The sequence below is a fragment of the Pistacia vera genome, unplaced genomic scaffold, assembly GCF_008641045.1.
Source record: "Pistacia vera cultivar Batoury unplaced genomic scaffold, PisVer_v2 Contig268, whole genome shotgun sequence".
NCBI classification, from domain to species: Eukaryota; Viridiplantae; Streptophyta; class Magnoliopsida; order Sapindales; family Anacardiaceae; genus Pistacia; species Pistacia vera.
This window is the reverse complement of record NW_022196077.1, coordinates 404,541-420,317: the sequence shown is the minus strand read 5'-3', so window position 1 is coordinate 420,317 and position 15,777 is coordinate 404,541. Positions and strand designations below refer to the sequence as shown.

Sequence of the window (15,777 nt, the reverse complement as noted above, 5' to 3'; positions counted from 1 at the left end):
GGATGGGTCTTTGTCAAAATCTTTGTTTAAGTCAGCCATTGTTTCTTTCTAAGTAAGAGGGAATGTTTTCAATACAAACAGCAAACGATTTCGACAATGGGTGGCAGAAAACGGCATGAAAAACATGGTGAAGGGCGGTTGTTTCGTCGGGGTTTTCTTAGGGTCGATTAAGCGATTGAGTCCGCTTAATCGATTTTATTTGGCGAAGGGGGGTCGTTTTTAATTTTCAAAATTTAAACAAACTTCTATTAATTATAATGTTACCCACATATATTTAAATCTTTTCAGTTTAACCCGTTTTACATGTTTAATGAATCCTAATTGTACCACGTCAGTTTTTTAAGCTTAAAAAAAAATTGCAAAATTTTTTCAGGATTATTTTTTTAAATGCTAAATTGGGATGTCTGGGGAGTTAAATTTCCTCCCATCTCAGAGCAACCCTTAACCCCTCCACCTGCTTGCACCTTCTCCAGCCCAACACCCAAAATAACCACCCAACCATCCCAACACAAGCAACAACCACAGCCAAGCAGGAGGCTCACTTGCCAACCACACAAACACCATGAGGGATACTCCTCCTTCTCAAAATCCGACCAGCTCCGGTAGAAGAATCACCCCCTTGCTGCTTTAGAGACTTTTTACTAGTGATGTTACGGTCATTCACGGTAACAATTGAATCCTCTTTAGCGCCAACATGCTTTTTACCTTTATCTTTACGAGTAACTATTTTTCACTGTCAAAAGAGCAAAATATGTTTTATTATTATTAAGATATATTATTAACATAGGTATTGTTGATTGACGTTGACCACCGTTGACAGTCAACCTAATACCATTCGAATGATTTTAAATTTATGAATAAATTATTAAATTATTTATTTAACTTTTTTTGTACATATATGAAGGTTTTTTTTTTTTTTTTTTTTTTTTTTTTTTTTTNTTTTTTTTTTTTTTTTACATATATGAAGCTTTTTTTTAATAGACTTTTCAAAAGCAACTTTTGAATTATAAAAGATACAAAAATCTACCTTTGGAATCATTTAATGAAATAGAATATTCAATAATCAACTTCTGTTATAATCACTTTTAAATTGTGGTTACCAAAGACATTTGAGATCATAAATAGCTTATAAAATAAGTGCTTATTAGAGAAATTACAACTCCAAACTCACCCTAATTCTCTATGAAGTTGAAATGAAAGGGTAAAACCAGCCAGACACAACACATGGGCCGAACATAACTTGCATCAAGTTAGAATAAGACCTACAAGGCTACAACACTTCTGTTCTGATATTGGGCATTACAATGGTAATGTTGAAATTGCTCTACAAGAGTGGAGCAATTGACATCCTATTAATTGACTAAATAATCTCCATTTCTTTATACACATCATTTCAAAATTACTTTTATTTATGAAACCCCATAAATTTCATAAATGCCATTCTTTCCATTTTTGATATAATAAAAGAGATAACATTTCATTACCTTATACTATATACCCCCACCATCACTATTCCTAAAATATAATTCTAGATAATTAAATTGAAAGTTCATAAAAAATTAAAGCTGAAAAAAAAATAAAACTTTACAAATAATCCCAAACACAAGACAGTGAAACAACATAAAAAATATATGTAAAACAACGGCATGCAATGATCTTTTTCCATAAAAGTAGAATGTTGCTACTCAACTTTTGAGTTATCTAAGAAGATAGGGCTGCGAAAGATGTCTATGAAGTGAAATATTTTAGAAAACAGGTCATACTTATCACAAATCCATCAATATTTTAGAAAATGCAGCATGTCTAAAACAATTTGGCAGTTTTTAGCAAGAAAATAATGTAGTATAGCAATTGAGCAAAGCAAAATTTCAGAAAAACAAAGCATTTGTCGAAGCTCTGGAGGACTTTAGACAATGACAACGATGCGACAAGACGTACTAAACTAAAACAAAAACAGCAACTCGGATGCGAATCAAATGCAGATGGAGGCGAGTGGATATAATATACTAGTCAGGTAACAACACACAACACTCTTTGATCTTTTGAGATTTTTTTAAAGCGCTACAAAGACCTTTGCAAGCAATTTCAGCACCTTCGACAATTACAACCAGGTTCTTTTCCTGTCAATGATTTCAAAATTGAGCCTAGAAATGTCATGTTACAAATCATTTTAGAACACATCGTATGAGCACTCAACTATGGTCTATTAATAAGAAGTTAAATCATTCTAGAAAACACAATCATACGTATGATAAATTCACAAGAAAGCTATAGATTTTTTGTCCAAGCACAAGCAAAACAACAATGGATCAATTCTTAGTTTGATCGGCATTCTTGTCTCCTTGTTTATTTGATATTTTATTTTTTAGAGCTACTTTTTGCTGCAGGCTAATTGATAGTATCCTACAACCTTACTTGGATCCAAGGGCTTCCCTGATAATGAAGTTTTCAAATGTAAATTGATAAATAATATAATCTTTAATTGACTATATAAGAAAGTCACATCATTTAATAGCCCCACCAATCATGATAATAACATAAAAGAAAATAATCAAACATTCGTATTGGTCTAATATGGTATGTTAAAGGGGTTTGGAAAACTGACACAATAGCATACATGTAGTAGTGGCAGATCAGGACCACTGAATTGATTTTGTACACATGGAGCTTTTAACTCAAAATTCAGCTTAATCTGGTTAGAGATTTTGTAGCTGCAGCCAGCAGATGATAGAAAGTTGGTGTTATTACTATATGGTGCTTCGATCTCACATCTGGATTGCTAAACATTTCAGGTTTCCAAAAATGGGGATCTTTTCCATTATGGCACCAAATATGTAACTAAATATGTGTACAACAAGGGAAGAACAGCCTCCTACCAGCTTCTTACACATTTACAGTAGAAATTTTTTTGTACTTACAGACCAGTTATATCAACCTCAACAATTATCCATCAGCATCTTGGTTCCTGCTTCAGTTGGATCCCCATTGGCGAGCCAAGAATCATTGACTGAAATGAACACAAATGTAAAATTAGTTCCCACAAGCAATTTGTAATATTACAATTTCAATTTATCAGGGCAGTTATTAGACAATCTATTCATTATGACTCTATACTTGTCAACTGGTGTATGATGAAAAAAATCTATTTTTTTTTATTCTTTTATTCCTTTTTCAAAGAAAATAGCTTATAACAATTATCATTCATCTTACCTAAATGCATTTCATCCAATGTCTAGATGAATAATTGCAACCAGATTCACAAAATACATAGTAGGGTATTCCACATGCAAAAAGTTCTCAGGCCAAGTTTAGTTCATAAATAATAGAAATGATTGAGAAAGTATCAAACAAATGGTAGTACGAATGTAGCAAAATTCCCAAAGAAGATTAGGTCAGAAGAACTACAAAATGTAAAAATGACACAGTTAAAAGTTAAATGAAAATATTAGTTTGACCAATAATAAAAAAAATCTTGCAGTTTAGAGAAAAATTATAAATTGAGATAGCCAGAAAGATTTTGATTGACACCGAGTACATTCCAACAATTCATGTGGAAGTATAGCCCTAAATTGATTATTACAATATCAGTTAGAAGAATGTTGAACTAGGGTTTTTCTATTTCCCTCATTTTCCTCATTTAATCAGTTCCCTTCCTTGCTTTCAAATGGCAGCTACTATCTTGGATGAAATAGCCACTAAAAACCCTAAGATATTAAACTCTGAACCTGCTGCCTTGTTAACACAAAACAAACTAATTGTCATAATTCATAGCCGTTAAATTTAACTCCCTTGCTGCAGATGCAACAGAGCCTAAACCAAGAAGCAACATGAATCATTTAAGACGAATCTTATTGGAAGACCATTGCTTTTTAAAGGATCTAAGCCTAAAATTATTTGCTCAACAATGAAGGCCACAGAATGCATGGTATCTCGATCCTTCTGGACAAGGTTTTGTCACATCCATTTCAATAGCGAGTAAGATAAGAGGAAAGGAAAGTCTGGGGTTGGGGAGGGGATGTTTCTTGCAACCTCAGTTCAGTAATCTTTCATCCAACCTAAGTTTGACCCTTCACCTCAAAGACAATCTGTTTGATAGGTTTGGATTAGCATCTATGCCCTGAGTATTGAACACTGGCATCCTAAGATTCTAAAGGTATTTCCAGAAATCAAGGATGTATTCGAAACTGTCCAAAATTCCGATCTTAATAACAATGGGTCTGATGTTATCATATCTGGGTCACGTCCAAAAAGAGAACAAATTCTAATGAGTTGATCCTTATCTGTTGGCCTGTCCACGCAAACCTCACAATGAGAGTTATTTATCGGAATATTCAGGGAATAGGCAATTCCAACTCCAGGACAATAACAGTCTGACAGCCATCCATGATGGGCAAAACAAAACTTGACTTCTATATTGATTTTGAAAGCACTACAAGACCAGACACTCTTTTTCAGTTTTGTTCAGATATCGTGGGAGTTAATGAGCATTCTTGCATCAAACAATTTTTTTTTTTATTTTTTAATGATGGACTATCCAAGCATGAACTTTAATTTTTAAGTGCTTATTCTTAAGAGTTCTAATGTGAATTCTATCACACCATATCTGTTAGTTGCACTAGTCAACTTCCTACTAAAAAAATCCCAATTTTGGCTAATAGAATGTGTGATTGCATGTAAAATCACTCCTTATTAGGCAACTTTTTAGAAACAGGTCCATTACAGATTGCATGCCCATGGTCTAAGAATATTCAAATGCTCAATACAAAATCCAGGGAGGTAACTTAAACCTTATATTTGGTATGCTAAAGCTTCTGGTAACCATTGACTGGACTTATTCTTTCCCACTAGTGGTATAAATGCTCTTTTCTTGTTCAATAGGTTAGAAATTTTCTCAAGTCTGCCAAATAGAAGGAACTCCGAAGGGATTTTTCAGTTGGCCAAGGATTTTCATCAAGGGCAGGGGAAAAATTTTAAATTATATTTTTATATTACCCACTCCTCTTCCAACTTGCCGTATTTAATATATTTGGCCTCCACAAGTTCATGACTCTAAACCATGTTCAAGTGGATCCTTTTTCTCCAGTTTTATTTTACATTACTGAGGAAACCCTAAGCTGAAGTTGTACCAAGATGCTTGACGATGGTCAAATCAAACCCATCTACTCACCTCAGCGTTATATTCCTCTTTCCAATTTTGTATGCTGATAATATTTGTGTGTTTTGCAGAGGCTACTTGTACTCTTAAAAACCAGCTGTAGTTTCTTTTGTTACTCTCTTAAAATCATTGGCGCAGGTGATCAATAAACACAGAAGTTACTTTCTTCTTGGCATGCATTCAAGGAATTCGCTCACATTTTTAGGGATTCCCGTCTTGAGAAGATCTCCTAGAAGACTTCCTAGAAGACTTAATCTTCAAACCTTCAGATTAATAGCAGTAAAATGGCTCTCTATGGCGGGTTGAAGCCCAGCTGATTCAGTCAGTAGCTTTTATATTTATCATTGACCAATCAATCTTCCGATATGCATGATGAAAGGAATCAGAACGTTTTGTTGACTCGGGATCAACTTTCTAAACAACTTGTTTCGGTTGCTCACAGTAAAGTTTGTCTTCCTGAGGACGCATCAGTCCTTAAATTTGATTTATCTTTAAAAGGAAGCTTTGCTGATGTTTTACTGAAATCTAATGTTAACATGTCTCCTTGGAGGCAGTCTCTTAAATGCAGGTTCAGCTTCCTTGTTCTGGTCCTCCTGCAGCCCACAGGAAATCTTCCTTATGACCAAGTAATGAAATGGTTTTGTCTGCCTTACTTGAGTATCAGATGGGTAATTAGTAATGGAGATGATACCTTTTTCTGGTCTAGTAAATGGCTGGACAAACCAATCATTCAAATGATATGATTGCTATTCATTTATTTCCAAAATTCACTATATTATTAGAAATCTGCTCTGTCATATCCCATGAAGTCTTTCAGCTTGCAAGGGATGCTATGCATATGGATCTTACTTCTATCATGGTTAAAAAAAAAAAATGATTTCGATAGCAAATATAGATGCTTTTCGTCAAGCATCTGAAGTTCCTTGGTCCAAAATTACTTGGAACAGTAATGTCCCTCCGAAATTGTGTTCTTGGCTTGGCACATTTTCAAAAATTAAAAGTCCTAATGATCAGCGCGGTTTTATGGAGTCACTAGGATTTCAATTTGTCTCCTTTGAGATCATCTGCATACTTCAGAGACAATTGATCGGTACTTTGTGAGCAGTTCCTTTACTCAAAACATTTGGTAGTGGGTAGCCAATCTGCTTTAAACCTCTTTGCCCTTATCTAGGTCCTTGTAAAATTTCAGGCAATCAGTCTTCTCTAAACACTTTTCAACTTAGATATCTAATTTTTGGAACATCCCTTGTCCATTTGTTATTTACTTCATCTGGAAAGCACAAACAAGCTGAGTTTTGATAACTGCAGCATTCCTGATAATACTAACTCTGTTCATTGCAAGTTCCCACTATGAAGAACCAACCCTTTCTGCCCTTGTTTTCTTCAGAAAATCTCATATTAGCGGACATTGGCTTTAATCCACATTTTCATAAATCCCCAATGTTGTTATTTCCATTATATGGGGAAAGCAAATTATCCTAGCATGAAAATCAACATTTATAGCCTCTCTAATTGTAAGCCAACTTAAAAAAAATTATGATTTTTGGATGACAGCTTTATTTTGAGATAAAGTGTAATGTTGAAGGGTACTGTTCCAGTGGAGGAGAAGGTTTCAAAGTTGTAAATTTTATTATACTTTATCATATAATGTGTATGTGTGCGTGTATATGCATATGAATATATATACATATAAGTATTCTAGCATCCCTTTCAAAATAAAATCTAATCATAGTGAATACCATTCTCTTAATCTTATTATAATTAGATATATGTGAATGAAGGATAAAGAAACTTAAGAGATGTAAGGGTATAAAATCACTATTACCACTCTCATGCAGATTATACATAAATATATCAAATGAAATACTAGTAATATAAAATATTTCACAAACAACAAATCATGTCAAAACTAACTGACAAATACAAAAAAAATAAAATAAAAAAATTTGAAAACAGACATCGTTAAGAAGTAACTTATTCAAAGAAGAGCAAAACAATCATATAGTGAAAATAATTGGCAGAAAGACATTAATGACAGTTAAGAAGTAATCAAAAACAATCATTCAAAGAGGAAATAAATAAGATCTAATCAAATTCTAATTACAAAACTCTCTCTCTTGCTAAGTTAAGCTAATTATATAATAAGAATTGACTAATGAAATGAAATTCTAACAGCAGAAAATTTAGGACATTGTAGTAGTCTCCTAAATATCTCAGCAGTGAACTAATTATTTGGGTTTTCTTTGTGTTTGTGTGGATGTGCGCATGTGCGTTGGGGAAGGGGTGGCAAACCAGGGTGATCCCCAAGCAATATACAAACAGAATTACATAGCCTGAAAGCTCACCTGAGTTGTATGAGGCAATATACTATTAGCAAGATCGCCATTAATGGATACAGGCAAAGGTGGCATCTGGCTCATTATGCCAGGCATGTCTCTCATGCTGCAAGTATCAGGAAAAAAAAAAAAACATTTTCACAAACCCAAAAAAAAAAAAATACGACACTTAATCACAAACCAAAATGGGAACAAATGGCTTCAATCACAAATTGAAGATTCTATAAAAGTGTCAACATACTCATTTAGGATGGCAATAATATTGTTCCTCGTGTGACAGAAAAGTTCTACGTTATCCTGTAACTGTTTGAAACATTATCAACAATTTACTTTTGCGAATAAAGAACAAGAAATACAGAGAGAAGCAAGCACTTAATATTGCATGAATCAATATATGTTCCGAAATAAATATGCACAAAATGTAATGCAAAATGTTAAAATTTGAAGGATAGCCTCCCATCTCCTGAGCACACCCGTGTCCCAGATGAACCCATCAATTCCCCTTTTCAAAGTTACATCTACTATAACTTCACACAAAATTAAAGTACTCTCAGTACTTTAATGACAGATATATCTGCTTTATCACACCATACTTGGTTTAAAAGAAGAAGGGAGGCTTCAAAATAGTAGATGATGTTCCAGCAATGTTCATCATAAAATGCTTATTGGCTGAATAGTATATTGCAGTCAGCATGATTTAAGCTAATAATGGTGAATGAGCCAACGACATAAAATTATTATTTCAAACCCTAACATTAATTATTGGAAGAAAGCTATTTGCAGATTATCTGTCAAAGAATCAGTAAGAACTAAAGAATGAGCCATTCACCTTAAATCTAGAAAGGTTGCCTGTGATTTGACTAAAAGCTTGAGAATTCTGTTCCAAGAGATGCCTAGTTGCGCCACTTATTCCCAGGACTACAAAAATAAACAAGTAAATAAATAAAAGTTGTACACGTACAATCAACATTTAGAAAAATAAATAACTACATAAGCGGACAGTCAAGAAATAAAACTTTAAACAGTAAAAACGAGATAACATAAAATGCATTATGAAAAATAATTCCCCCCCCCCCCCCCCCCCCCCCCCAAAAACACAAAAAAAAAAAAAAAAGGAAATGTAAATAATGAACACAACAACATCAATCCACTGCCCAACTCTACCACCACCATAGGTACCGTTAATCATGTTCTTTACATAAACCTAGGCATTGTTTAGAATGTGATTACATAATATAGAGTAGAAAATTTTTTAGAAGGAAAGATCCTCCGAAAAGTCAATTGAATTTTTTCTTCATCGAACCAAAGCGTTAACAGTCAGTTCGAACTGGTTGGGAACTTCATGGTTTACTGAGACTAATTTCATTTCATCTAAAACCCTGACCAATCACCATATATACGGATATATATCACTAATTACATTTCCTTTAGCCGGAATATTATGGAACTGAAATCTAATCCACTATCGTTTCAGCTTTTTGAATACATGAAGTTTTCAATCCTACCCCACAGCTAACCCAAATTTAGGCCATCCGGTTGTGCGTTTTCAATAGATAAGGTAAAATTCCTAAATTAAAGAAATTGACTGTACACTGACATCTACAAAAAGGAAAACCTCCTGTGGCTTTAGTTTGCTACCTAGTACTTCTGATTTCCTCAAACCATTTAACCGTTTGAACATTATTTACATTGCTTTTCCATTACAACCTAAAGACATTGCACAACAGTTTAAACAGAAACTTGAGGTTCTACCAAGAAGATTTAAGCATAGAATGATAGAAGAATTCTCAAATCTGGACTCCCTTGACTCAGCTAGTATCTAGACGTGGAATGTGACATTTATTTTATCAGTATATAATAAAAAAAAAGGAAGTGATTGCAGCTAGCATCAAAAGCCTTAAAGGCTCCCTACTCCAGCCATATAAATAAAAAGACCTTGAAGACTTTGTTTTCCTCTTCCACCCATCCTCACTCGTGAGGTCTTGTCAGCTTCCTTTCCAATAACAACATTCACTTCATTTGTTCTTAAAATAAAAAAATAAAAAAAAATTCTTCACAATGCAGTTGAGTATTTTATGCTGGGGTTGTAAGAGACAAAAACGGATGAATTTTGAGAGAGGAAAAAAAAAACGATGGGTTAATGTTTGGGTTGTAATGGGTAAGACAAATGAATTTAGAAAGAAAGAATTGGTTAATTTGAGAAAACCACAATCCAGACATGAGGCTGACAACAAATAAAATCCCACTGAATTACTCTTTTCCATTCATCTCTTTCAACACGGATTTTTTTTTTAAACCCAAAAAAGCCCTCCACGTTCCCTACATGTTGACTGAGATCTAAACTAGGGGTACCTCCAGACCCTACCACCCTGGTAACTAAGAAATTTATGAAATATGATAACCAAAGTATGTGGCTTCAAGGTGATTAGAACCCAAGACCTCTAAGTTGAGACCAAATGCTTTTATCACTATGTCCAACCTTTAGAGTTAATAATAATGTCAATACAACTGTATTAGCACTAAAAAACTATGTAGAATTAAATATTTTCCAAGCAAGTATAACAAGTAACATCAGATAAATAATTATGAAGTACCTTGTGAATAACTTCTTGCAATTAAATAAAGTGAGATTTAGTTTGCCGTTAATTAAGCATGCAACATTGTCCCTCCTATAACCAATGATATGTTTGACTTGTAAGATATAAAAACAGATGAATTTAGAATGAAACAACTGGTTAACGCCTGAGTTGGAAGAGATTAAAACAGATGAATTGAAAAAAAAAAAAAAAAAAAATTAAAGGATTAATTTATTTTGAGATAACCAGTGTCTACATTCAAATGTTGCTAATAGATAAAATCACATTTAGCTTTCTTTTCCATTCATCTCTTTAAATAATAATTCTATCACAACTGTAATACCCAAAAAAAAAACAACATACAACTTAAATGACCAAGACATGTTACATAATATAAATAACTAAAAAGAAAACGATAATAATTTCTGGTAATCAATTAATGTGGTTTCTTAGTTGACACTGGGCCTAGTAATTATGTGATTAAAGTTGCATTGAAGTTTGTTTGTGAAGGGACTTGATATAAAATTTTGATTTCGATATGCATTCAAAACCTTGTAGCTCATAATAATTACATTGCAGATCTTCAATCCAATGAGATAACAGAGAACTTGAAAATGTGACAAGCCATTGCTAGGCTTGGGCAAGAGGTGTTTTTAGAATTCATTAACAATTCAAATTTAAATTTTGAATTGTTTGCATGGTATAAATGGAAGATGGAAAGAGAAGTAAAGAAGTTCAAAATATTTGTATCAAAAAGAGATAAATCCACGGCAGATGAACCATAATTTTTATATTATGATTAATTGTCAAGCTCCTTGAAAATTTTAGAAATGATAAAATATATTTTTTCTATTAATCAAATGAATCCATAGGACAAAAAATCCTGTGAACACAAGTAAATCAGAAGTTCTCTCTCAACCATTTCATATACAAACTTTTGCCTTTCTTTTTTAAGGTAAGCTTTGCGGGTTCTTTCAAGAGTATTATTTCAAAAATACATGTCATGATTAATAAGAGAAAAAAAGAAGAAAAAGAAAAAGCAACTATATTCTCTTCATTATTCTTAGAGGGAGTGATAGAGAAACAGAAGGAAGAAGACAGTTTGATTTGAAGAAAAAATGAGAGAAACTATCTATTAAACAAGGAGAGCTCTCGCAATGAGACAGAACAAGAGCATTACGCTTTCAAATGTGCGATAAAGAGAGAAGAATAAGTATGATATTTAAAAAAAATTATTTTATTTATTTATATTTTCTATTAAACAAGAAAAAATATGTATTAAGAAAAATATAGTACATAAAAAAAAAAGAAAAAAAAAAAAAAAGTTATCCTAAAACCCATAAAGGATCTCAAAAAGTACATAAAGAAAAGTCAACTCACAATCTACAACTAATAGAACCCTAGCTAAAAATTTGAAAAAGCCAAACAAGTATTGAACCTCCCAATTTGGATTAATAAAGAAGAATGAGACTTCCTTAGATTCCAAAGTTATAAACCCTGAAAGAGGAGCCCAAATTTTCACTTTTTCCCAGAAAAAGCGAAACCTCTTAACCAATATCTTCAAAAGTTTTCACGTCCCTTTCCAAACATAATTCCAAAATATATATATATATATATATACAGAAAAATCAAATTAATATAGCAGAGATTTCTTTTTACTAACTTTAACCTCCCCATAAAATTGTCTTTTATTTTTATATATATTCTAGAAGATCCCTTAATCTTTCTTACATGTTCATCGAGTTCTACACTGTGGGCTACTTCCAAAACCTACAAACTTGGTAGCCAGAAAATTAGTAGGATAGTTTATCCCAGATATATTGCTCCAAGGGAATTTGAACCCTTTACCTCTTAGTTGAAAATCAAAGGTTTTTTAACACTGACATAGTTCAACCCTCGGGGTTCCAATAAAATTGTCTATTTTCAGCCTATACCCGATAAAACAACAAGTGCGAATGTGATTTGAGTTATGAAGTTCAAATTATATATAAATTGGGTTACTTTCAAAGAAATCCAATTTATAGAATTTTAACTGACCCATTACTGATCTGTATTCAAATATCTTTGATTTGAAACTGAAACTGCCAAAACTAATTAAGGTCCAATGTTGAATATGAAAACCGAGTTCAAATCAATGTAGTAGATTCAAAAAGCATCCTTAGAGTTTACTGACCCAAAAGAAGATCAATATCACTCAAAATTATAATTTTAGACTTATAGATTTTTTTTTTCACCAAAGTAAGAAGAAGAGGGTTAATGTTTTACACAGAAAGTTTTGCCTAAAAGAATGTCAGACGACTACCCTGTTATCCTAGATACTAGTGCTGTGGAATGGGCCCTGTGCCTTCTAAATTTGAAAACGTGGCTGCAACCTCAGTAGTTAAAAAGTAGTGTTGAAGAATGGCGGAACAATGAGCAGCACATAGGTTTTGAGGGCACAAGTTTGATGAAGCTGGCAACATTAAAAATAAACTTAAGTGGTGGAACAAAGCCATCCATGGGGCTGTGAAGCAGGAAAAAATTGACATTGGAGAAAAGAATCAAAAAATTGATAATCATGAAAAAGGATGGGTTGCTAGATCAAGTGGAACATGCATTGTGCATGGAGAGAAGCAAAAGCTAGTAGCAGATTGGAGGAATTAATCATCAGAGCAGAAAATGTGTGTAGATAAAAGCAAAGGTCAATTGTGCATAAAAAATTTAACAACAATATAAGGCTGCTCCATAAGATTGAGAGGAAAATTTAAAATTTGACTCATAAACCAGAGATCAGTGAAGGAATTGTTATCCAGGCATATAGGCATATTGAGAAGCAATCATCAATGCTTCCTGAGGAATTGTTAGAAAACTGAATATGCGCTTTCATGGGAAACCACAAGGGAGACACAGACCAGTTGTTCATAGAGAAAATGTGAAGAAGTTAAATAGGTCAACTTTCATTGCTTTCCAGATAAGGCTCTGGGATTGGATAGGTTCTCTCTAGCTGTCTATCAAAGCTGTGGGATTCTATTAATGATGATGTGGCGAAATTATTTAATAAATTTAATGATAAAATTGTGATAATTACAAACACTACCTAAACGTTTATCTCCCTCATCCCAAAGAAAAAAGAATATGTTAATATAGCTGATTTAGGCCCATTGGTCTTGTGGCAAGCTTGTACAAGATAATAGCCAAAGTCCTTTCCCTAAGATAGAAAGATGTTCGAATGACCCCATCCCTACTGCCAAATCAGATTTTATCAAGGAAAGACAGATCTTTTATGCTATTTTGATTGCCAATGAACTTGTTGAAAATTGTAGAAAGAAAAAGATTGAAGGAATGGTTATCAAAATTGATTTCAAGAAGTCCTACAATCATACATTGAAACTTAAAAAACTAGTATGGTATGATATGAAACAAATAATCTCGACAACTAGAGTTGTTTGAAGCATTGCACTTCATTCTTGCAAAAAGAAATTCCTCTGTAAATGTAATGACTATCATTTTGTATTTCATTTTTATCTCAAAAAAAAAAAATAACAGTCCTTTAAAAGAAAAATAACAGGCAAAAAAGAAGTAGAAGAAAATCAGCAGAAAGGCAAATAATAATAATAATAAAAAATAAATAAATTTATCTTATCTATACTAATATTGCACGCTAACTGCATAGATTAGGATACCAGTTTTCATAACCAAAAACCTTGAGAGCATGAAAAACAAGAAATATATACATGTGTTTATTTATTTCATGATTTAATCAACAATAACTTGGAAACGGACATGTCTCCAATTTGAATGTATAACATACTAACCTTCGAAAGGAAAAGGTCCATTCTGGCCCATATGGTGCATTAAGAGAGGATAGGAACCCATGTTCTGTGAATGAGCTAAAGGTATATTCGTCTTTGAGTTCAATTCCACCAGCTTATCCTGAAGAAGCATGATCTTTAGAATACTGGTTCTTCAATCAACATTACATCCTAAAAACATTAATTGATTAAATAAATTAAAACGGGAATCCCATCTGCGGTGCTACAATTTTTATCACTAACAGCCAATTTTAATTTACTGGTAGGATGAGAGCTCAGAAAATAAAGGAGCACTGCTATTTCTCCCAATATCAAGAGTAAACATATTTCTCACAATACACCTGTAGTATGAAACTAAAGATACAAGTTTTATATGCAAAAAAAATTGTAGATAATGTCAAAAAGTTGGATGGGAGGAAGGGAACAAAATATGGGATGGCAACTATCCCTTTTAAAATGGTGAATTTCTTTTAATAAAACAAAGTGACAGATACATACTTTCACTGGAAACCCAAGCCTGAACAAACATGTAAAAGTAACACAGAAGCAGAGCAGGAATACAGCCAACTAAACATGACAGCAAGCCAACACAGTGGTTGCTGACATCTGATGCAAAATGAAAAAGAACCCCAGAAACCAGTTTGCAGAATGGATACTTATCGTGAAGGATTCTTTAATCTCAGAGTCAAAATTCTTTTCTAGCTTCAACTACATAACCACTAAGTCCTTCACCCTTAAGTAACCTCCTAAGACAGGAAAATTTAAGCTTCTCTTCCACCAGCAGCTTACATTTCTTTTGTTTATTCCAGATTCTACGTCGTACTGCATAACCTAATCTTTACGCTGCTAGAATGTGGTATGGGTTTTTTAAATGCTTCTTTGGTAGAAAATGTACTTTCAGAGCCAATAAGATGGAAGTAGTGTTTTTCTTGCAATGAAATTTTGAAGAAACATCTTGGGAACTTTACTGTTGATGTCTGGTGAGATGCCGCATTCTTATGCATGATGTATCTAATTTTTAGGAGGAATTCCTAATATTTTAATGAGTGATTCCTAGAAAACCTAATCCACTCTCCTCCTTTCTATTTGCTGTTACAGAAATTTCACTCTCAATATGGGTCAATTAACGTTATAGTGCTTTCTTTCAACTAGTTTTTAACTCACAGATATAACCCTTACCTAGATATCATTCTTTTTAACAAAAAATTTCAAAAACAAACCAAAAGTTCTGCTATATCATGTTCATTAATATTTTGTACAGTGTAAATCTGAAATGTTGGTGGTATCGACTTTAGAAGTCAGTCATAACTATTTCTAAAAGCTTCAACTAAAAGAAAATAATTGGTAACTTGGTAACATCATTAAAAATAAAAGACAACTAATCGTCACAAAAATTGATAATAAATAGTAAGCAACATATGAAAATTTATTAGTCAAAATACCTTCCTGCTATTCACTTTCTTCCCAAATATTACTCTTCAGGTTTTCTTGCTTTCTCGTAAAAGGTTGTGATGAGCTCTTTTACATTTAAAAGAAAAAAAAGGATATCTAACTCTAACTTGAGGTAAACGCATGTAGTACATAGAGGCTAAGTTTATGAGAATTTCACCACTAAAAACTATGAAAAATAACAATTTTGTCAGTCAAAACATAGAAGCAACACTTAGCAAGCTGATAATGCACATATAGAACATGACAGGTTTTTCCGTAATAGTTATAAAGTTATTTCAGGGACCATATTTCATTTGTCCCTCATGCAATTACAAATAGCAAGTGTATTTTTGATCTGCCAAGTCGGCAACAAGAGAGAGAAAAAGGTGTGACAAGTCTCAACAACACATCCAACTGGAAGGCTTTCCAACTGAAACGGTTACCAGAATTGTACTATATAATATAGCAATTTTAAAAAACGGGATTAC

General features: G+C 33.0%; 1 protein-coding gene across 1 annotated transcript; it reads right to left on the bottom strand.

Moving 5' to 3' along the window:
• Positions 1-2,504: 2,504 nt before the first annotated feature.
• Positions 2,505-8,461, bottom strand: LOC116133305. Its single transcript, XM_031419018.1, has 4 exons — positions 8,321-8,461; positions 7,733-7,794; positions 7,501-7,597; positions 2,505-3,007 (listed from the first exon to the last, which is right to left on the bottom strand). Exons 1-4 carry the CDS (start codon positions 8,459-8,461, stop codon positions 2,951-2,953), a joined length of 357 nt encoding a protein of 118 aa, XP_031274878.1. The 3' UTR covers positions 2,505-2,950.
• Positions 8,462-15,777: the final 7,316 nt, after the last annotated feature.